Genomic DNA, 22,742 nt, shown 5'->3' with positions numbered 1-22,742 from the left:
TAGAAACAAAAATCCAATGCTTCACCACACTATCACTTTCCAACCCATGTCAACTAGTGCAGTTTTGCCTTACTATTAACTGAAACATCCTACTAATGACAAAGATTGTACTAGTACATGGACCTCTTAAACTGTATATCAAACTCATTGACTAATAAATTAGCTAACTAGTCGAATAGAAAATCAGTAGTAAGACAATTCAATTGCCAGTCATAGCATGCAGATGTCAACTAATGCACATTTTTGCCTCGCTAGTAGTATGTAGTTGTCCAACTATTGAGGACAAAACATACTTCGGACATGCTCCTTGGGCTGGATATTAAGAACATCTCATACTAGTAGAATATTGACCAAATGTTCAAATGGCTGCACAGTCATGCGAACATTTATTCCCTCCTACTAGTGACTTTCTAGCGAGGACATAGCTTGTACAAGTGAGTGCATGGATCTGAAGCAAGATATCAAGGATGTTATGGAATAAAGGCTCAGACAGCTTTCCATTCGAATGTGTTGAAGTATCACAACAACGCTGTCCTTACATTACACTTGAACAAGAAATAGACACCACATCTGATAAAGACCACATCCAGGTACAAGACATAAAAGCATGTGATGGTAGGAAAAAAAACAAAAACCGGGGAAAACAGGGCTGAGGGAAAAATTTATGCACAGATACAAGCTTAAGTCAGCGTAAACTTTTTATTGGAGGCAGGTGAGAAGATGTTTTGGCTGGGAGACAGGTGAAGGGCCAGGAGAACCATAATAAAAGCAGAAACGCATGCAACAATGCAGACATGCTGATGAGTAGGACGGGGAAATGCCTTCTCTTTAAATTAGCTACTAGCGAAGATGATGTCATACAAGGCAAATTAAATTTTCATTACACTTGGTGGTTATTTTTTGTACACTCCTTTGGTTTATAAACATTTAAACAATTTCAGTGATCATGCCATTACTGTAGTGTGAAAAAAAATGTTTACTTCATGATTAGGATTTTTTTTTGGGGGGGGGGGGGGGGGGGGGGGGGCTGTGTATAAAACAGAAAGGGATAACATAACATTGTTTGCCCTTAAATCCTGGAAGTATGTAGTGAGCTGTTAAGGTTGATGGATGGTGAGGTTGCTTAATATCCAGCCTTCCTCAGGTATTCCGCCATGTTATGTGCTTTCTTGTTAAGATTTCCACCATGGATCGCCTCCTTTCCCATGACTATAACCAATACTGGGGCACATAGGGGGAGGAAAAAAAAACATACAGAGAGAAAATGAACAAAACTGAACTGTCCCCGCCCCCACGTGATGGAGGGGGAGGTCCAGGTGTCAGGATCTTACCACTCTTCAATGCTATAAAGGTTTCCATGACATTTGACAGCTTGCAGGAGAAATCTTAACAGCATTATTTATTTTCTCTTTATGTCCCTCAAATTTTTACCTAAATGAGCCTGGGAAACATTAAAAGCCCGAATCCCGCAAGTATTTTGCCATTGAGTAAGCCTTCTTATTCAATCCGCCTCCATGGACCCCTTCTTTTCCCATTACAAGAACCAAAACTGAAAGAGAAGAGATAGAAAAGGGAGGATGGTTAAGGAAAAAAAAAGGTAAGAATCCAAGGAAAGCATCCCAAAGTTAAGTACTTTCTTTCATGAGAAGTGTGAAGGTATGCTGAAGTTTGTGCGACTTGTATTTGGATTGTGGACAGTTTGGATTTGATAGGAACAAAAAGATGCAGGGGTCCAGTTAAGCCTAATGCCCGTATCTCGGCAGTCTTCATTCACCGCAGCAAAGACACTTGCAAGACACTCTCAAAACCTCTTTACACTCTCAAACCATTTTTCTTGTCACCCTCACATTTTGGACATGTTCAACACTTCTCTGCGACAAGAAAAATGGTTTGAGAGCATAGAGATGGTTTGAGAGTAGGGTTAAAGAGTTGTCTCAAATGATTGATTTTTACGTTTTTCAGAACCACAAACATTTGACATTTTCACATTTTATTCCAAATCTCTCCCCATATGAGTGTAGCAAGACGCTTTGCAACGTTTTGCAACATTGAGCAAAGCCGGCCGAAAAAGCAACGCTCGCTAGTCGCTATGTGCGCACACAATCACAAGCCTGCGCCTCCCAGTGAGATATGGGCTTTAGACTTATTGACTGGAAATGAAGCGTCTGAAGGGTTAGGGTTAAAATTAAATGGTTTCCATCTTCATTTATTTCTTTTAAATGTCCTTAATTATTCGCACCCTCTTGAAGAGTAATGCTCTTAAACCATTCTTGTCGCAAACAAATTTGAGCCTAAAGGATTTGAGAGTGTCAACTCCACATTGAACGAAAAATGATGGAGAAAAAAAAAAATCGCTACACAACGCATAGCTTCGCAAGACTGCACCACTCAGTAAGATAGGTCTTTAGGGATGCTGTTAACTTTCTGGGCATGGCTAAAATGGTGCCCAATTACATACTTGGGCATCCAGCATGAGTCACCCCACCCCCAGTATAACAACTTTACTCCCCTGATTTGTCTAAGTGGTTTGCCCAGCTCAATTTCAAGCTATCATTACTAGACGCAAACCTGTCTGCGCAAGGGCTAGCTGGTGGCTAGCGCCTTTCGTTGTGACTTTAAGCGGATATATTTTCATGGCTGAAACTTGGACTGATGTGCAGACTCAAGGAAGGTCCTAGATGAAGTCAGTCTTTCAGTCGTAACAGAGGAATTTGATTGAGAGTTGAGCATGGTTTCAAACTTCATTTTATATACTTGACGATTTATTTTAATCATTGTAACTTGGCAGGGTCTTTGCAGCAGAACTTCGAGTCTTTCACACTTTCTTGATCTAATTTCCAGTCAATAACATCCAATCAGAAAATGAAAAACTTAATTCTTGTCTGGGATTTGAATCACTTTGGTTTTTAACACCACTTGCCCTTAAAAAGCCAGATATTTAACCAATGTGTTCCCAAAAGGAGGCCATTTTTAAAAGTATATAAATGAATACTAGGTGTGCTAAGACTTTGGGATCTTTATGCGATTGTTTTTTGTTTGTTTTTTTACATTTTCAATATTGCATCATAGAACTGAAGAGGGGAAAAAAATAAAAAAAGGATGAAAAGAAAACGGAAACATTTGCCTCGTCCCAAAAGATTTGGACGGAGCCTAACAAAGTTGATACGAGGGAAAGGTTGAAACACCCCAGACTTGAAAACATAAAAAATAATAAATGTTTGAGACAACCCTTACATAAGATTTGATGAGGGAAGCTGAAATTATTAAAATAAATAAATTAATTGAAGTCAGCACTTACACTGCTTTTCAATGGTGCAAATCAGGAGCCTGTTTCACAAATCTGTGAATTCTCCACAAAGTGAAGTCACTACTTTGCCAATACAGGAAACTAATCATTTTTAGAGGTGTCATGCCAATGTTTATATTGGATGTATCTGGAGAATGTATTATCTTAATTGAACATCACATTCACTTGCGCAGCAGATAACAAATACGACTCTGACTGCCCTAAAGTCTTTATTTACCTTGTCCGGCTCGTCCCACAGAGATGTTGTATGTGGGTTCTCCTCCTTGGCTCTTTGTCCTCATGTCCATTGTCCAGTCGCCCTCATCCTGCAGGCTGTCTCTGAGCACCGAGCACTTCTTTGAGCCAAGAGTAAGACCGCAGGTGTAGAAGGTCTCTCTGTCTTTGCCTACCAGAACATCAATTTCTTGGGACTGAAAAACAAAATCATACACGCAAATAAGTAACTGAGGTTCAATTTCAAACAGTTCATTGCATCAACAACGAAAGCCGCAAATCCTAACCCTAAAATGCTGTACGTTTTTAAATTAAATTATTTTGCATACATTTAGCTCAGATTCTGACCTTCCCTAATTAGTGAGCACGACAAAAGCTACCCTGAAAATGCCACCCAAAAAAAAAAAAAAAAAACCTCCCCCAAAAAATTAATAAATTGCCATTAAAGGATACGATAATTTCACATTTATAAAAAAAATAAAAAATAAAAAATAAAAAATAATAAAATAAAATAAAATAAAAAAGAAAAAGGCTTTGTAATTCCACACTGTTAGTGATATTTCATTGTGGACAACGCTGCAACTGTAAATGCCCCGTGTGTGTGAATCAAGTATCTACAGGGTGGCCCAGAATTGATGACTCACTTGATTGTAGCTTGATTTGTTAACACAAAAAACAATAAATCAATCCCAGCAAATAGGCATTTTTGTTTTTTAAACAAATTATCAACACATTTGAATGTGTTATTTTGATTTTTTTTTTTTTTAATAAATTAAATCGACCTGAATGATTTAAACTGTTTCAAGTTTAATTTGAGTAAAAGACTTAAATGTTAATGGAGGGGTAACTAGGCAAACTATTTTAAATTAGGTAATTTTATAGTGAAATGTGTGAAATATGGGGAGTGGGGGATTTCTTGGAATGTAGAAATACGTTCCCAGCATGAATGAGTTGAATGTGAAAGACAAAACTTTTTTTTTTTTTTTTGAATGGTATCTCCCATGTGGGATAATGCAATTATGAGAAGTGGATTTTTTTTAAAGGGAGAAAATACATGTCCCTGTATTTCCTGAATATTGGATGCTCTTTGACATCCACACAAATAAATATAAACATATTCAATCATAAATATAAATAATGGGGTCATGAATTGTGGCCTATGTTATGTATCGATCCATCTTATCTACCACACAATCAAAGCAATGAGGAATGATGAATCGCCCCTTTTCCATAGATGACTGCAACAATCCCACATCGGCACAATAACAATAAAGCTGGTTTAAATTGTATTTACAATCACAAGTTGATCAAAAGTCAGTTAGTACAAGCTTTGTGTGTGTGACCACAGGTAACCGGCAGATCGGCGGCTTAACGTTAGCTAATCATCACAGCCACGGCACACAAAGAATGTTCCTTTTACTTCAAAGCCGAATCCAATCTTCTTGATGGTTTGAGAAAACAAACAATAAAGAGGTTATTTATCGTTATCTAAAGTGGGCTTTGGGTGGGAGAAAGGGGATTTGTGTTGGGGTCCACGCCCGTTTCCAATGCGTCTCGTCGTACACGAGGCAGCTAAATAATCCTGCGGCGTTTTCTTTAGCCAGAGAAGGCCAGCGATGCGTTAGCTTAGCATAGCCGCTAGTTGGCTAGTCATTTGCATAGATAACGGATTTTTTTCCCTCCCCCCAGACGTGCTTTTTCTGGCGAGCCTCGCGCTCAGACTCCCAACACTTTACACCTACCTTGCCCTCGATTTCACATTCTTACCGTGATATTGTTGAAAGTCCCACCGTCATGTGCTGCCCAAACATATTTGGCGTCCAAATAGCCAACAATGGCGCTGTCCTGACAGCTGCCATCGGCCATCAGGTTTTCCACGTAGTTTTGCCAAGACATGTTGAAGAAAGACAAAGTAGTGGTACAAAATGGCTGAGGAGGCGCGAGTAAGCGACCAAGGCCGGAAAGAGAGAGATTCGGGAGCCTCGGATGTGAGCCACCACTACTCGGACGCGCTGGGGCGGCAAAGAAAGCCGGGGCACTAGTGCGGCTGCGGCTGCGGCTGCGGCTGGCTGGGTGTAGTCCGGATTTCAAATCACTCCGCACAATGAACCTCCACCACCACCGGCGTTTTTACGGCAGCGGGCGGCGGAAGGGAAAAAAAAGAAGAAGAAGTGGAAGAGGGAATTAGCCAAATGTCTGGGGGAATACTTGCCTGGGGTATACAAAAAGGCTGTTCATTTACTGTGCGGATGCTGAAAATCCTCCACCTGTTTTCCTTTTATTATTATTTGGCCAATTTTCGCCTTTCTACTCCTCACACGTTTCTTCAAACATGCCAACTTTTGCCCTCGATCAGGACGTCTTGGGAACTATTTTGCCCAAATAACTTATTTATATCCATAAATCTACATTTCACTGTATATTTTATTTCGAAGTGTTCACCTCAATCACATATTGGGAACTAGTTTTCACAGATCGTCATTTATTTTCATTATGTCATGTTTTCCTTGATAACATTTACAATTTGCAAACATTTCAGATAAGTAATGTCCTTCTCCTTCCATACTTATTAAACATCTTCCACATTTCATGACGGCTGATCCAAGCCATTTAAAATAAAATAAAAATGTTTAAATCATTCAGAACATACATAATGTAAATATGTATCACATCGCCCAAATAGCCAAATTAAGAGATGTTTGACATCATCCTCTTCCTACTTTTCCTCATGACTCCACATTTTCCCTGAAATTGATTCCCATGACAATGGATGAGGACATTTTCCCAATTTAATTTCAGAATGTATTTAACCAATTCAAACCATTCCAACTTCAAAGTTCATTCAGAAAATCTTGGGAACTATTTTTCAAATTTTATATCCCCAGCACCCCCCGTGACCCTTGTGAGGAATAAGCAGTCAAGAAAATGGATGGATGGATGATGCCATACCATGAAGTGTACAGTATGTGATATTTTGGAGTATTGGGAATACAATGTAGCTAAACAACCATGTTAACAAACCTTATTCATTTAATACTCCACATTATAACTGAGCATTGTTCCATCCATCCATTTTCGTGACCGCTTATCCCTCACAAGGGCCTCAGGGGTTTTGGAGCCTATCCCAGCTGGCTTCGGGCAGTAGGCAGGGTGCAACCTGAACTGGTTGTCAGCCAATTGCAGGCTGAGCATTGTTATTTTTTATTTTGTTTGCTTGTGTATCGGATTTTACTGGATAAGTGTGGGTGAACCTCACGATAACGGCCTTCAACATTCTTTAGTGAATTCCACATAGGCCTACAGTTAAATGAAACCATTGATACCATTGAGCATTAAACAGTATTGGCAATTCTTTCTCTCATCATGTAATGCCACATAACCCCATTCTGTGACAAATTGGGATAGGTATAGTGACATAATCTCTTTTTTTCTTGCCAGTTGAAACTAGAAGACTTTTACTCGTGTTTTTATTTGGCTGAACATTTTGATTTGTCACTGTTTTTATGTTGTACCAGCATAAATAACTCTCTTCATCACATGATTTGAACTTTGAAGTCCAACCAGTTGCATAGTAGTTTCACCCGTACTGACCCTCTAGGCACATTACTAAATCCATTTAGCAAAGCCAAACATTATAGTAGTACTGATCATGACTTTGCCTCCTCTTGTCCTTCACACCAACTTTTACTATTCTGACAAATAAGGATCAGAATCAATTTTATTGTTCCTCTAGGAAATCTGTCTTGTGCATCAGTGAAGCAGCTGCAACTACTATACCATTCCCTTCTAAGACAAGACAATCATCAATATATCTCATGAGAATATACACATGCAGTAATACACATACAAAAACATACAGTCTTACCGTGACTTATTTCCAACAAACAAACCAACATGAGTTTTCCGTGATATGAGCTGTTTGCTTGGTCATTATCCATCCATCCATTTTCTTTACCACTTACTCCTCACAAGGGTTGGAGGTGGGGGGTGGGGTGGGGGTGGAGGGGGGGGGGGGGGGGGGGTTTGGGGGTGCTGACCCTATCCCAGCTGGCTTCGGGCAGTAGGCGGGGTACACCCTGAACTGGTTAAACAAAACATGAAACAAAGAGAATTACACTTTGTGTATAATCAAACCACATAACTGCCTTACGGAAGTCTATTAGCTTTATGCTAACAGTACATAATGCCATAGACTACCTAACAAATAGCAAAGATATCGCTGCCATTTAAATAACGGTCAGACATACAATACATATATCAATACTCACTGGTATATATTCTCTCTCTCTCTCTTATATACACACACACACACACACACACACACACACACACATATATATATATATATATATATATATATATATATATATGTGTGTGTGTGTGTGTGTGTGTGTGTGTGTGTGTGTGTATAGATTGTATCTATTTATGTATTTATTTATTTATTATTTTATTTACTGCGATTGGCTGGTTCAGGGTGTGCCCCACCTACTGCCCGAAGCCGGCTGGGATTGGCTCCAGCACCCCTGCAACCCTTGTGAGGAGTAAGTTGTTGAGAAAATGGAATGGAATTTTTATTTATTCTTTACAGTCTGCGTAAAGCAACAACTTCCCATTGATCCATCACCTTATCATGGTGGAGGGGTTTGCGTGTCCCAATTATCCTAGGAGCTATGTTGTCCAAGGCTTTTTGCCCCTGGCAGGGTCATCCACCATGGCAAGCAGGTCCTAGGTGAGGGTCCAGACAAAGCATCGCTCCAAAGACCCCTTAACTCATTCACTGCCAATGACAACTATAGACGTCAAAAATCCAAGCAAACAGCCAGTGTTAATTTAAAAAAAAATTAAAAATTTTTTTTTTAAATTTTAATAATAACAAAAAGAATTAATTTAGTTTTAGTTATAGTCTTCTGATGAAATTTCATTAAAGCCTTAGTCATAACTCAGTCACCTGATTGTGTTTTAGTTTTAATCCAATTTTAGTCAACAAAAATAAAGAGCACTTTTAGTCGACTAAAATTGACTTTTAGATGCCGAGACCCAGTATGTGGTCTCAGTAAGACCAAGACCGACCACAAGAACGTCAACGCCTGTGTTGTAGGGTAACAGGAATCCGTTCTACGCACGATGGTAGCACGTAGCAATGAAATTGTTGTCATCGTTGTTATTAATAACAACAATGATTAATAACTAGGACTGAAAACAATGAATAACTAAAACTAAATTCAAATTTCTTGTCAAAATTTGCACTGGCTGTTTACTTGGATATTTGACGTCTATAGTCGTCATTGGCAGTGAATGAGTTAAAATGTGTGACATAAATGGATTTTGTTCTCCCTTGCCCAGACGTGGGTCACCGAGGCACCCCTCTGGTGCCAGGCCTGGAGGTGGGGCTCGAAGGCGAGTGTCTGGTGGCCGGGCCTTCACCCATGGGGCCTGGCCGGGCACAACCCGAAAAGGCAATGTGGGTCCCCCTTCCCATGGACTCATCACTTGTGTGATGGGCCAAAAGGGTCGGGTGTATTGTGAGCTGGGTGGCAGCCAAAGACGAGGACCTTAGCGGTTCGATCAGCGGCTACAGAAGCGAGCCATCGGGACATGGAATATCACCTCTTTGGCAGGGAAGGAACTCAAGCTGGTGAGTGAGGCAGAGAAGTTCTAACTAGCCACTAGACATAGTCAGACTAGCTTCCACACACAGCTTGGGCTCTGGAGTTGTACTGGAGTTCCCCACAGTGAGAGGCGCAGAGCAGGTGTGGGGCGGGCATACTTACATACTTGGCGTCTGTACGTTGGGGTTCACCCCCATAGATGAGAGGATAGCCTGGTGTGGTCACAGAATTAATAAAACTAGTAAGTCAAGGCAAAAGTGTATAGATAAATTGATGGACCTTCATGTGTTACTGCTGCGTAGAGAATACATGATTCTAAAAAAACCAAAACGAAAAACAAAAATAAACTTATTTTTAAGCTATATTGGCAAAAATCAACAAATATGCTGTAGTATTCTGTATATATCATATGTCCACTAGTGATGACATATACAAGATGCGCCAGTGTAGACACAGAAATGACGAAACATAAAAGTTGGCACATTCCCGCCAGCGTGAGACCAAGCAAGAGCTCATCTTTAATAAGTCCCTGAATATTACATGGTGTTGTCATGTTTCGGTTTTGGGTGGTTGGGTTTTAGTTTGGTTTTGGGTGTTTGTGTTGTCTTTTGTCCAGTTTTGTCTCCCCTAGTCTCGTCACTGTTAACCTTGTCCACCTGTGTGTGTCTCCCCTCCCCGTTTGTGTGACCTAATTAGTGCCCTCTGCCTGCTGTGTCTCCCAGGTGTGTCCTGTTAGTGTCATTCGTGTTGGTATAAGGGAGTGGTGTTTGTGTGGGAGCATTGTTGGATGTTATATGTTAGTCCTCCGAGTCATCCACGCCGAGTCCTCCGAGTCATCCACGCCGAGTCCTCCGAATCGTCTCCGCCTCTGTCCTCGCCGAGTCATCCACGCCAAGTCAGTCCATGTTCGTCTCGCAAAATCTACCCACATTTCAGCCCGTCAAACTTATTCTAGTTACTGTCATTCATCTCCCTGCCTGTTTTTTCCGCCTCTGGGTCCATCCACCTAACCCCCTCCTTAACAGGTGTCAGAGTGAACGCTCATCAACCTGCCGGCGGAAGATGGCCAGCTCGTGTGTTCCCTCGCCACGGATGGACTGGGATTCGTCTAACCTGCCCGATGCATGGAGGAAGTTGCGCCAGCATGTGGAGCTAATGTTTTCAGGTCCGCTGCGCTCTAAAGGGAAGAGGAGAAATGCAGTTACCTGTTACTTTGGGTTGGCGAAAAGGGCTGTGATCTGTATAACACTCTAACAGCTGATGAAGAAAAGTTGCTGGAGACATGTTACGACAGGTTTGGAGCCTTAACTCCAAAAGCAAATCCAATTTTTGCACGATACAAGTTTCACGAAAAGACGCAAGGTGAGAGTGAAAGTTTTGACCAGTTTGTGACAAGCTAAGATTGCTAGTAAAAGACTGTAACTACCCCAACGGTGACGAGATGGTCCATGACCGAATTGTGTTCGGTATTTCTTGCACGCAGCCCTTGCTCAAGTCATTCTCTAGACCTTTTGTTCTTGAATCTTAGTCTCGTGTTATAGTATAGTAGTTTTTGATTTGATAAGTTAGTATTTTTCACGTGTATCTGCCACGGCGCTTTTTGTGTATATAGTTAGATTGTAGTGTGTGTTGTGTATTGATATAGCCTGCTTGCGTTCTAAGTGTGTTTTTGTTAACTCCTGTTTCTCCTTGCCTTTTGCAAGTGTTTTTATTGAACTTTTTCGGGTATTGTGCTCGTGCTTTTTTTTTTTTTTTTTATTCCGCCCCCCCCCTGCATCTGAGCCAGCGTTTTGCGTATTGTGGGTTTGTGAATAAACATCAAAATTGTATTTTCCTGTCTGGGCCTACGTTTTTGGGATCCACTTTTCCACCGACAGTAGTCGGAACGTTACAAAAACCAATGGTTTTCCCTGCTACAAGCCAGGCTAGCCAGTCCGTGCATGCAGTTAATAGAGGAGCAGATGAAGCAGAGCACAGGCGCCGTGGAAGCAAAATGGCGAACGCAGCAGAAGGTGGAACTAGTCAGAGCAAAGAGTGTGGTGCATGTGGGCCAAGATGCAGCCGCACAGAGGACTGTCCAGCTAAGGGCGACAATGCAAGAAATTCAACCATTTTGCAAATGTGTGTAGAACAAATACACAGCGCAAGTAACCTATAGGTCGCTTGCACATGTCGTCACTTCCGCCTCGGATTTCTCGTAGTCGCCATGCTGGGTGGCCTCCATTTACGTAGCGATTCGGTCTAACACGTATCTATCACGTTTGTTTTCTGCGTTTAAAATGGTACATTGTTGCTGCATCGTTGGCTGTTCGAACAAAGCCAAGGGGGAAAATGGTCGGTCTTTTTTCCGAATTCCGAAAATAATTAGGAACCAGGGCCTGGAGACAGAGGAGTGCGGACTCCGGAGGGAAGTCGTTACTTTGGGCTCGTGTGTGCAGCGATCACTTTGTGAGCGGTAAGCTTGTTTACCTTTATTTAATGCATGAGGATTAATAACGTTTCGACCGCCCATATATGGTCAAGTTGCTTATGTTTTGGATTCATGAGCAAGCAAGTTCGGTAGTACAAGCTGGCTAGCGGATGTTAGCCGAAAGCTAACATCGAACATTTTCACCCAAGTAGTGCCAGTGCAAAGTGTTTACTGCTGAAATTGGATTGATTAGTCTTGGGCTTTTAATGCCGATAACATGTTTTTTGGTGGCAAAATGTAAACTTGGAAAAAAAAGAGACAGAAGGAGCTGATGCAAGAAAACAGACCCCCGGGGGTGATGCAAGAAAACAGACCCCCGGTAGCCTACACATCATGCTAAAGAACTTATTCACGGCCACCCTACTGCGGTAAAATAACCAGTCTTTCCATATTTTATTTGTTTATATATTTGTTTATTTTAACAGGTCGCCCTGCGCCCGTTTTTCTGTCCAACCATCCCGACTGGGCTCCAACATTAAAGTTGGGTCCCAAGTTACAATATCTATGTCTCAGCCCAGTCGGTGCCAAGATATGAACGTGCACAGGAGAGACAAGCAAAGAAAAGACGACTCGAAGTGGCAGAGATTGTTGCAGTTATGCAGCCAGATGGCTCCAGTAACCTGTACCCTCAAGTACTGCTGACATCATTGACTCTGGTATGCCACTCAGAATTCATTACATGATATATTGTATGCATGAGTGAATGTGTTTGTTTGTGTGTGTACACGCACCTTATATTTTAGAGACATTTGGAAGTGTTTATAGAAATAAGTATTTGCCTGTAGCAATGTTCATACATTAAAAAATGCAACAAAATGTGTACATTTCTTTTACACTGACAAAAAAACTATACTACTTTACTATATTAAACCTATTACTGGTACCGTATTTTTTTATTTATTTTTTTCTTTAGGGATCTCATGCCACACAGACTTGATTGCCAATGACATGATGGAAACGAAGGCGAGCATCAAAGCATTGGAGGACAACATGCGACTGTTTGTTTGGCGCTAATAAAGGCAGCGTTTATACAAATTCTATTGGGTTTGTTTACAAAGCTATACATAATACAAATGACATGATTTGACTCAATGTGCAATATGGTCCCTCTTAAAGTAATGGCATAAATCTCTATTATTTCTAAAAGCACAAAAAATGAAGTGAATAATGATTAGATGTAGTAATTTCAGGGTTAAAAATTGAACTGTTAATTAATGTAGTTTATTTTAGCACAGGTGCCTACCATCCTGAGATGACGGTATGATGTAATGTTGATGGGGTACGCAATGACTTTCATTATGCTATGTACAGAGGAAAAAGTTGCTCTCTTTTAAATTTATTTAATGTAAGACAAGTACCAGTACTGTTACAGTTTTCCCAATAATCCTTGTTTCACACTTGTCACAAAACCACTGTCCTTTTGGCAGTCTAGATTGGCACACTTCAAGTGATATCATTTGATTTTACAATCTGCTGCAGCACAAAAAACTACTTTATTCCGCATCTTTGAAGTACATGAGCAAGTGGTAGGTGACAGCGGCTGAGCAGGAACACTGGAAGTCCACTGCTGATCTAGTAAATGCTCTCCCGAGCAGTTCAGGTAAGGAGGGGATTTTGGGGAAAAAAAACTCTGGCTTTTCCAACTGGCCAAAACGAGCGATCTGGGTGGACTCGCTCAATCACACTTTGTCCACACCACAAAGTCGCAGAAGTCCGTCCAGTTAAACTCATCTGTGCCTGAATCTGAAAATATTACAAACATTGTAATGAAAATATGAAACATAGAATTAAATAAGAAACTACAAAAAGTAAAGCCATACATACCTGGTAATACTATTGGTGTCGTCGTGACAAGTGATGGGAATTGTTGCCATCTGGCACCAGACAGAAATTGGGTGTTGTGACAGCCTCCTTAACCGTGAGATCATAAGAAAAGCTGTCAGTATGCTCAGTAGTTACCATGAACACGTTTTATTGTACTGGAAACTGAAACTAAAAATACGTCCTCTGAGAGTGGTTAACCTTAACCATTTAGAATAAGTTGATTAAGTAACATGTAACTAGTGAAAGGGTAGCATTAAATTTAATTAAGCCACGGGGAGGCTGTGCATAGTTACTTTTTATTCTTATACGCTCTGCCATATTTGCCTGTTATAAAATTGTTAGAAAAACCACATCAGGTAAACCTAGCTGTGCATGTAAACACAATGATAACAGGAAGCCTGAGAACAAATCAACATTTTTGTGTGCAGAATTACCAACACCATGTGGTTTACTTACGTGCAACAGCAACCGTTTCTTCTGATGCGATGTTAAAGTTTACACTCTGTATCCACCCGCTTACAAAATAATTGTTAGCCTCCAGGGATTTGTTGGCGTGTTATGGAGCATGTTGTCAACACGAGGTAGGGAAAGATGTCCAGAGATGTCACATTTGGCCAGCAAGCTTTCTCCGTCAAAAAAAAAAATCACCCTTGGTCAGGACGTAATTAGGATCAATCCCGCCACACAGAGACACCTTCTGCCTGTATCGTTGTTTTTGATCTTCCGGTAAATCGGGAAATTGCTGCGAAAATTACATCAGGTTGATAAGCTCTACCGTGTAACTCGCGAGTGTACCTTGTGAACCGGCGGACACCCAATATGGCGCCCGAAGAAAAAACTCCCATGATGCATTACGATGTGCAAGCGACCTATAGGATAGGACCTATAGGATAGGTCGCTTGCACATCGTAATGCATCATGGGAGTTTTTCCTTCGGGCGCCATCTTGGGTGTCCGCCGGTTCACAAGGTACACTCGCGAGTTACACGGTAGAGCTTATCAACCTGATGTCATTTTCACGATTTACCGGAAGATAAAAAACAACGATACAGGCAGAAGGTGTCTCTATGTGGCGGGATTGATCCTAATTACGTCCTGACCAAGGGTGATTTTTTTTTTTTTTTTTTTTTTTTTTGATGGAGAAAGCTTGCTTGCCAAATGTGACATCTCTGGACATCTTTCACTACCTCGTGTTGACAACATGCTCCATAACACGCCAACAAATCCCTGGAGGCTTACAATTATTTTGTAAGCGGGTGGATACAGAGTGTAAACTTTAACATCGCATCAGAAGTAACTGTTGCTGTTGCACGTAAGTAAACCACATGGTGTTGGTAATTCTGCACACAAATGTTGATTTGTTCTCAGGCTTCCTGTTATCATTGTGTTTACATGCACAGCTGGGTTTACCTGATGTGGTTTTTCTAACAATTTTATAACAGGCAAATATGGCAGAGCATACAGTATAAGAATAAAAAGTAACTGTATGCACAGCCTCCCTGTGGCTTAATTAAATTTAATGCTACCCTTTCACTATTTACATGTTACTTAACTTATTCTAAATGGTTAAGGTTAACCACTCTGAGGACCTATTTTTAGTTTCAGTTTCCAGTACAATAAAACGTGTTCATGGTAACTACTGAGCATACTGACAGCTGTTCTTATGATCTCACGGTTAAGGAGGCTGTCACAACACCCAGTTTCTGTCTGGTGCCGGATGGCAACAATTCCCATCACTTGTCACGACAACACCAATATTATTACCAGGTATGTATGGCTTTACTTTTTGTAGTTTCTTATTTAATTCTATGTTTCATATTTTCATTACAATGTTTAATATTTTCAGATTCAGGCACAGATGAGTTTAACTGGACGGGACTTCTGTGACTTTGTGGTGTGGACAAAGTGTGATATTTACATTGAGCGAGTCCACCCAGATCGCTTGTTTTGGCCAGCTGGAAAAGCCAGTTTTTTTTTGTTTGTTTTTTTCCAAAAAGCCCTCCTTACCTGAACTGCTCGGGACAGCATTTACTAGATCAACAGTGGACTTCCAGTGTTCCTGCTCAGCCGCTGTCACCTACCACTTGCTCATGTACTTCAAAGACGCAGAGTAAAGTAGTTTTTTGTGCTGCAGCAGATTGTAAAATCAAATGATATCACTTGAAGTGTGCCAATCTAGACTGCCAAAAGGACAGTGGTTTTGTGACAAGTGTGAAACAAGGATTATTGGGAAAACTAACACAGTACTGGTACTTGTCTTACATTAAACCAATTTAAAAGAGCAACTTTTTCCTCTGTACATAGCATAATGAAAGTCATTGCGTACCCCATCATTACATCATACCGTCATACTCTTGAAATAATGGCCTAATATTTTGACACAAATTATCAACCCTCGTGAGGATAAGCAGTAAGGAATGAATATATATATATTTTTTTTTAATGTAAATATCTCAGGATGGTAGGCACCTGTGCTAAAATAAACTATTTAACTGTTCAATTTTATCCGTGAAAATACATCTAATCATTATTCACTTCATTTTTTGTGTTTTTAGAAATAATAGATTTATGCCATTATTTTAAGAGGGACAATCTTGCACATTGAGTCAAATCCTGTCATTTGTATTATGTATAGCTTTGTAAACAAACCCAACAATAGAATTTGTATAATCGCTGCCTTTATTAGCTCCAAACAAACAGTAGCATGCTGTCCGCCTCCAATGCTTTGATGCTCGCCTTCGTTTCCATCATGTCATTGGCAATCAAGTCGGTTTGGCATGAGATCCCTAAAGAAATAATGTAAAAAAAAAAAAAAGATCACAAAAAAAATACGGTACCAGCAATAGGTTTAATATAGTACTGTTCCTGTAACTAGCCTTTTTTTTGTCAGTGTAAAAGAAATTTACACATTTTGTTGCATTTTTTAATGTATGAACATTGCTACAGGCAAATACTTATTTCCATAACCACTTCCAAATGTCTCTAAAATATAAGGTGCGTGTACACACACAAACATCAACACATACATTCATTCATGTATACAATATATCATGTAATGAATTCTGAGTGGCATACCAGAGTCAATGATGTCAGCAGTACTTGAGGGTACAGGTTACTGGAGCCATCTGGCTGCTTAACTGCAACAAACTCTCTGCCACTTCGAGTCGTCTTTTCTTTGCTTGTCTCTCCTGTGCACGTTCATATCTGAAACATAGATGTTGTAACTTGGGACCCAACTTTAATGTTGGAGCCCAGTCGGGATGATTGGACAGAAAAACGGGCGCAGGGCGACCTGTTAAAATAAACAAATATATAAACAAATAAAATATGGCAAGAGGTTATTTTGCCGCAGTAGGGTGGCCGTGAATAAGTTCTTTAGCATGATCTGTAGGCTACCGGGGGTCTGTTTTCTTGCATCACCCCCGGGGGTCTGTTTTCTTGCATCACCCCCGGGGGTCTGTTTTCTTGCATCACCCCCATCACCCATCCAATTTCAGCAGTAAACACTTACTGCGGTCAAGCCAGCCGCCACTCGAAATGACGAAGTCAAGCCAGCCGCCCCAACGATTGTTAATACTGTGCATTACGGTAACATGCCGACGTGCCACTGCGTTGGCCACCTTCAAAATAAAAGCTGCTCAACACCTGGTTTAGGGTTTAAAATAAAGAATCATAAAAAAATAACGGTTTGTTATTCCAGAACCAGACCAGTTCTAAGGGACACTACAGCACCCCAGGTATCCAGCCAAAGTACTTTGAACAAAATCTGATGTTGCATTTCAATATAAAACTCATTTGAAAATTGAAATCTCGACTATTATTGCTGATTTAAAAAAATCATTAAAAATTCATGGTTTGTTATCCCAGGACCATACCAGTTCTAAGGGACACTACACCATCCCAGGTATCCAGCCAAACTACTTTGAACAAAATCTGATGTTGCATTTCAAAATAAAACTCATTTGAAAAATTAAATCTCAACATTAATCCCTGATTTCAAAAAATCATTAAATATTTATGGTTTGTTATCCCAGGACCAGACCAGTTCTAAGGGACACTACACCACCACATGTATCCAACCAAAGGACTTTAAACAAAATCTGATGTTGCCTTTCAAAATAAAACTGTTTTGAAAAATTTATTTTCCGACATTAATCCCTGATTTCAAAAAATCATTAAAAATTCATGGTTTGTTATCCCAGGACCAGACCAGTTCTAAGGGACACTACACCACCCCAGGTATCCAGCCAAAGGACTTTAAACAAAATCTGATGTTGCATTTCAAAATAAAACTCATTTGAAAATTGAAATCTCGACTATTATTGCTGATTTCAAAAAATCATTAAAAATACATGGTTTGTTATCCCAGGAACAGACCAGTTCTAAGGGACACTACAGCACCCCAGGTATCCACCCAAACTACTTTGAACAAAATCTGATGTTGCATTTCAAAATAAAACTCTTTTGAAAAATTAAATCTCGACTATTATTGCGAATTTAAAAAAATCATTAAAAATTCATGGTTTGTTATCCCAGAACCAGACCAGTTCTAAGGGATACTACACCATCCCAGGTATCCAGCCAAACTACTTTGAACAAAATCTGATGTTGCATTTCAAAATAAAATTCATCTGAAAATTAGATTTTCCGACATTAATCCCTGATTTCAAATAATCATTAAAAATTAATGGTTTGTTATCCCAGGACCAGACCAGTTCTAAGGGACACTCCAGCACCCCAGGTATCCAGCCAATCTACTTTGAACAAAATCTGATGTTGCATTTCAAAATAAAACTCATTTGAAAATTGAAATCTCGACTATTATTGCTGATTTCAAAAAATCATTAAAAATACATGGTTTGTTATCCCAGGAACAGACCAGTTCTAAGGGACACTACAGCACCCCAGGTATCCAGCCAAACTACTTTGAACAAAATCTGATGTTGCATTTCAAAATAAAACTCTTTTGAAAAATTAAATCTCGACTATTATTGCGAATTTAAAAAAATCATTAAAAATTCATGGTTTGTTATCCCAGAACCAGACCAGTTCTAAGGGATACTACACCATCCCAGGTATCCAGCCAAACTACTTTGAACAAAATCTGATGTTGCATTTCAAAATAAAATTCATCTGAAAATTAGATTTTCAGACATTAATCCCTGATTTCAAATAATCATTAAAAATTCATGGTTTGTTATCCCAGGACCAGACCAGTTCTAAGGGACACTCCAGCACCCCAGGTATCCAGCCAATCTACTTTGAACAAAATCTGATGTTGCATTTCAAAATAAAACTCTTTTGAAAATTTAAATCTCGAATATAATACCTAAATTTTCAAATGAGTTTTATTTTGAAATGCAACATCAGATTTTGTTCAAAGTAGTTTGGCTGGATACCTGGGGTGCTGTAGTGTCCCTTAGAACTGGTCTGGTCCTGGGATAACAAACCATGAATTTTTAATGATTTGAAATCAGCAATAATAGTCGAGATTTAAATTTTCAAAAGAGTTTTATTTTGAAATGCAACATCAGATTTTGTTCAAAGTAGTTTGGCTGGATACCTGGGGTGCTGTAGTGTCCCTTAGAACTGGTCTGGTCCTGGGATAACAAACCATGAATTTTTAATGATTTTTTGAAATCAGCAATAATAGTCGAGATTTAAATTTTCAAATGGGTTTTATTTTGAAATGCAACATCAGATTTTGTTCAAAGTCGTTTGGCTGCATACCTGGGGTGCTGTAGTGTCCCTCAGAACTGGTCTGGTCCTGGGATAACAAACCATGAATTTTTAATGATTTTTTTTAAATCAGGGATTATAGTCGAGATTTAAATCTTCAAGTGGGTTTTATTTTGAAATGCAACATCAGATTTTGTTTAAAGTCCTTTGGTTGGATACCTGGGATGGTGTAGTGTCCCTTAGAACTGGGCTGGTCCTGGGATAACAAACCATGAATTTTTAATGATTTTTTAAAATCAGGGATTAATGTCGGAAAATAAATTTTTCAAATGAGTTTTATTTTGAAATGCAACATCAGATTTTGTTGAAAGCACCTGGGGTGACGTAGTGTCCCTCAGAACTGGTCTGGTTCTGGAATAACAAACCGTTATTTTTTTATGAATCTTTATTTTAAACCATAAACCAGGTGTTACCTAGCTTTTATTTTGAAGGTGGCCAACGCAGGGGCAGGTCGGCACGTTACCGTAATGCACAGTATTAACAATCGTTGGGGCGACTGGCTTGACTTCGTCTTTTCGAGTGGCGGCTGGCCTGACCGCAGTAAACACTTTGCACTGGCACTACTTTGGGTGAAAATGTTCGATGTTAGCTTTCGGCTAACGTCCGCTAGCCAGCTTGTACTACCGAACTTGCTTGCTCATGAATCCAAAACATAAGCAACTTGCCCATATATGGGCGGTCGAAACATTATTAATCCTCATGCATTAAATAAAGGTAAACAAGCTTACCGCTCACAAAGTGATCGCTGCACACACGAGCAAAAGTAACGACTTCCCTCCGGAGTCCGCACTCCTCTTTCTCCAGGCCCTGGTACCTAATTATTTTTGGAATTTGGAAAAGAAAGACCGACCATTTTCTCCCTTGGCTTTGTTCGAACAGCCAATAATGCAGCAACAATGTATCATTTTAAACGCAGACAACAAACGTGATACGTGTTTGAACGAATCACTAAGTGGAGGTGGAGACCACCCAGGATGGCGACAACAACAAATCCGTGGCGGAAGTGACAACATGTGAAAGCGACCTATAAGTCGAGGAAAGTACACACTGTTTCTGACGATGGAGGGCAGTCACCGCCTGAGCTATTTATTGACAGTATAACAAAACGGAATGAGAACACCGAAAGGGAGCAGGCATTTGCAGAGTTGGAAATCGGCAAAGCAAGACATAAATTGAAGTTTAAAGTTGACACCGGTGCCCAGGCCAATGTGATACCTGCCAACACCTTTCACAGCATATTTGGAAATGTGGTGTTAGGTGCACCCACTCTGGACGACATCACACCAAGACTCGCTGGAGCACAATATTTCAGTGTGCTGGACGCCAGATCCGGCTACTGGACAATTAAACTGAGCCATGAATCCTCAATGCTCACTACCTTCAGCTCTATCTTCGGCAGATACCGGTTCAAATGACTTCCTTTTGGAATAATGTCTGCACAGGATGAGTTCCAAAGAAGGGTGGATGAAGCATATGAGGGGCTCCAGGGCGTTGCAGCCATAGTGGATGACATCCTGGTGTACGGCCGCACCAAGAAGGAGCATGACACAAACTTGGGTGCCATGTTGGAAAGAACGAGAGAGAGAGAGGAATAAAGCTGAATGCAGAAAAAAGCGTCATCTGAGTGGCGTTGGTGAGCTCTTTTGGCCACAGGTTGACACGGGAAAGTATCCGACCTGACCTCAGCAAGATCCAGGCCATCAAAGAAATGGTTCCCGCACGCAACAAGGCAGAGCTGGAGACCATATTGGGCATGGTCACCTACCTCTCCAGGTATGCCCCCAGACTCTTGGATGCAACAGTCCCCCTCATGCAACTGTTGAAAGAGAGCCATGAGTTCGCATGGAACTCAAATCACGATGAACTTCTGACACAGGAGCCAGGCCCTGTGCTAACCTACTTCGACCACACCAAAGAGGTAAAGCTGCAGGTCGATTCATCTAAATGCAGATTGGGATCTGTGTATGGAGCCACAACACTGTCAATAAGATTTGGTATTGAAAAAAAAAAATGTCATTGTAGAAAAAGCTGCAGTGGCATTGAAACAAGTATTGGCATTGTAAAACAAGAATTGGCATTGTAAAAGGTTGTATTGAAAAATAAAATACAAACATTGAAAAAACACTATTTTCTTTAAACATTTTTTTTTTTAATTATGATGTCTTTTTCAATGCCAATCTGCAAAAACATTTTACGCTTTCTCTTTTTTCGAGTTTCACGGTTTTTCAGTTTCAACTCGCTGGGTTTCAGTTTCACTTCTCCTTTTTTCAGTTTCAACTTATTGACAGTGTTTTAACGTGGAGGGGGGAGGGTTCGGGGGCGGGGTTAGGGGCGGGGCTTTGAGCGCGTGAACGCGCTAACAGCCTGCAGAGAGGAGGGGAAGGGAGCGCGGCCTCTGGCGGCTAAAGGCAATACTGTACCGAATTCCTTTTGGCAGATTGCCCGAGAGACTCGTGGATAAAAGTTCACCTGCAACTCCTAAACCGCCTGTAAGTCTGTGTTTTTCTACATATAACCTTGTGGCGTTAAAACCGCCATGTTTGAAATTACTTTATGCATCATGTCATGCTAATCGAATCGGAATCTCAGCGCGCGCAAGGCATGCTGGTCCCGGTCAAAGGTTATGTTTACCCAGCTCGGTAAACATGGCGGCGTGTAACGCAGATTTCGATTACTTTGAGCGTTGTAAAGTGATTTTTTTTTAAAGGAGTTTTGTGAGAAACGAGGGTACAGTGTTATGGGGAAGAAAAAGAAACAACTTGTGACGCTGGCTTGGGCATTGTCATTACAGAACGCCCCAACAGTTTTAACAAAAGAGCAGGAAGAGGAGACTGTCAATTTCGAACTGCGGTCAGGCCAGCCTCCACTCGAAAAGACGAAGTCAAGCCAACCAAAGTACTTTGAACAAAATCTGATGTTGCATTTCAAAATAGAACTCCTTTGAAAATTGATGATTTAAAAAAATCATTAAAAAATTCATAGTTTGTTATCCCAGGACCAGACCAGTTCTAAGGGACACTACACCACCCCAGGTATCCAACCAAAGTAAACAAAATTTGATGTTACATTTCAAAATAAAACTCCTTTGAATATTGAAATGTCGACTATTATTAAAATCACTAAAATTTCATGGTTGGATACCTGGGGTGGTGTAGTGTCCCTTAGAACTGGTCTGGTCCTGGGATAACAAACCGTTAATTCTTTATGATTCTTTATTTTAAGCCCTAAACCAGGTGTTGATTAGCTTTTATTTTGAAGGTGACTAACGCAGCGGCATGTCGGCATGTTACCATAATGCACAGTATTAAAAATCGTTGGGGCGGCTGGCTTGACTTCGTCTTTCGACCTTTTGAGGTTAAATGTGGCAAAAGTGGTTCAATGTAAAGAGAAACCTACAACCAGGATATGTTGTTCTTATTGTAGATGACAGTGCACCTAGAGGTTCATGGTTAATGGGAACGGTTGAAAACACAATTTGTGATTCAAATGGTCATGTGAGAAGAGTCTCAGTTAAAACTAAGAGTAGTGTTTTGGAAAGGCCAGTAGACAAATTGTGTATTTTGCTTGAAATGGATCAATGA

General features: G+C 40.4%; 1 protein-coding gene and 3 long non-coding RNA genes across 5 annotated transcripts; 1 reads left to right on the top strand and 3 right to left on the bottom strand.

Annotated features, from left to right (window-relative positions):
* Window positions 1–680: 680 nt before the first annotated feature.
* On the bottom strand, window positions 681–5,639 carry pfn2a (profilin 2a). 2 transcript variants are annotated; one of them, XM_077503874.1, is made up of 3 exons: window positions 5,288–5,639; window positions 3,525–3,717; window positions 681–1,549 (listed from the first exon to the last, which is right to left on the bottom strand). In XM_077503874.1, exons 1-3 carry the CDS (start codon window positions 5,414–5,416, stop codon window positions 1,452–1,454), a joined length of 420 nt encoding a protein of 139 aa, XP_077360000.1. In that variant the 5' UTR covers window positions 5,417–5,639; the 3' UTR covers window positions 681–1,451. The 2 variants fall into 2 exon arrangements, with proteins under 2 accessions (XP_077360000.1, XP_077359990.1); XM_077503864.1 differs by having other exon boundaries at window positions 681–1,221; window positions 5,288–5,638.
* Window positions 5,640–11,286: 5,647 nt separating this feature from the next.
* LOC144007278 (uncharacterized) lies at window positions 11,287–12,631 on the top strand. The gene is made up of 3 exons (XR_013280133.1): window positions 11,287–11,584; window positions 12,025–12,255; window positions 12,513–12,631. It is a non-coding gene; the product is annotated as an uncharacterized LOC144007278 (long non-coding RNA).
* LOC144007225 (uncharacterized) lies at window positions 12,416–14,227 on the bottom strand. Its single transcript, XR_013280128.1, has 3 exons — window positions 13,880–14,227; window positions 13,424–13,510; window positions 12,416–13,342 (listed from the first exon to the last, which is right to left on the bottom strand). It is a non-coding gene; the product is annotated as an uncharacterized LOC144007225 (long non-coding RNA).
* Window positions 14,228–16,083: 1,856 nt separating this feature from the next.
* Window positions 16,084–20,859, bottom strand: LOC144005560 (uncharacterized). The gene is made up of 3 exons (XR_013279614.1): window positions 19,890–20,859; window positions 16,498–16,626; window positions 16,084–16,208 (listed from the first exon to the last, which is right to left on the bottom strand). It is a non-coding gene; the product is annotated as an uncharacterized LOC144005560 (long non-coding RNA).
* Window positions 20,860–22,742: the final 1,883 nt, after the last annotated feature.

The sequence above is a fragment of the Festucalex cinctus genome, chromosome 1, assembly GCF_051991245.1.
Source record: "Festucalex cinctus isolate MCC-2025b chromosome 1, RoL_Fcin_1.0, whole genome shotgun sequence".
NCBI lineage: Eukaryota > Metazoa > Chordata > Actinopteri > Syngnathiformes > Syngnathidae > Festucalex > Festucalex cinctus.
Note: the sequence above shows the minus strand (reverse complement) of the source record. Positions and strands in the feature narration are given on the sequence as shown.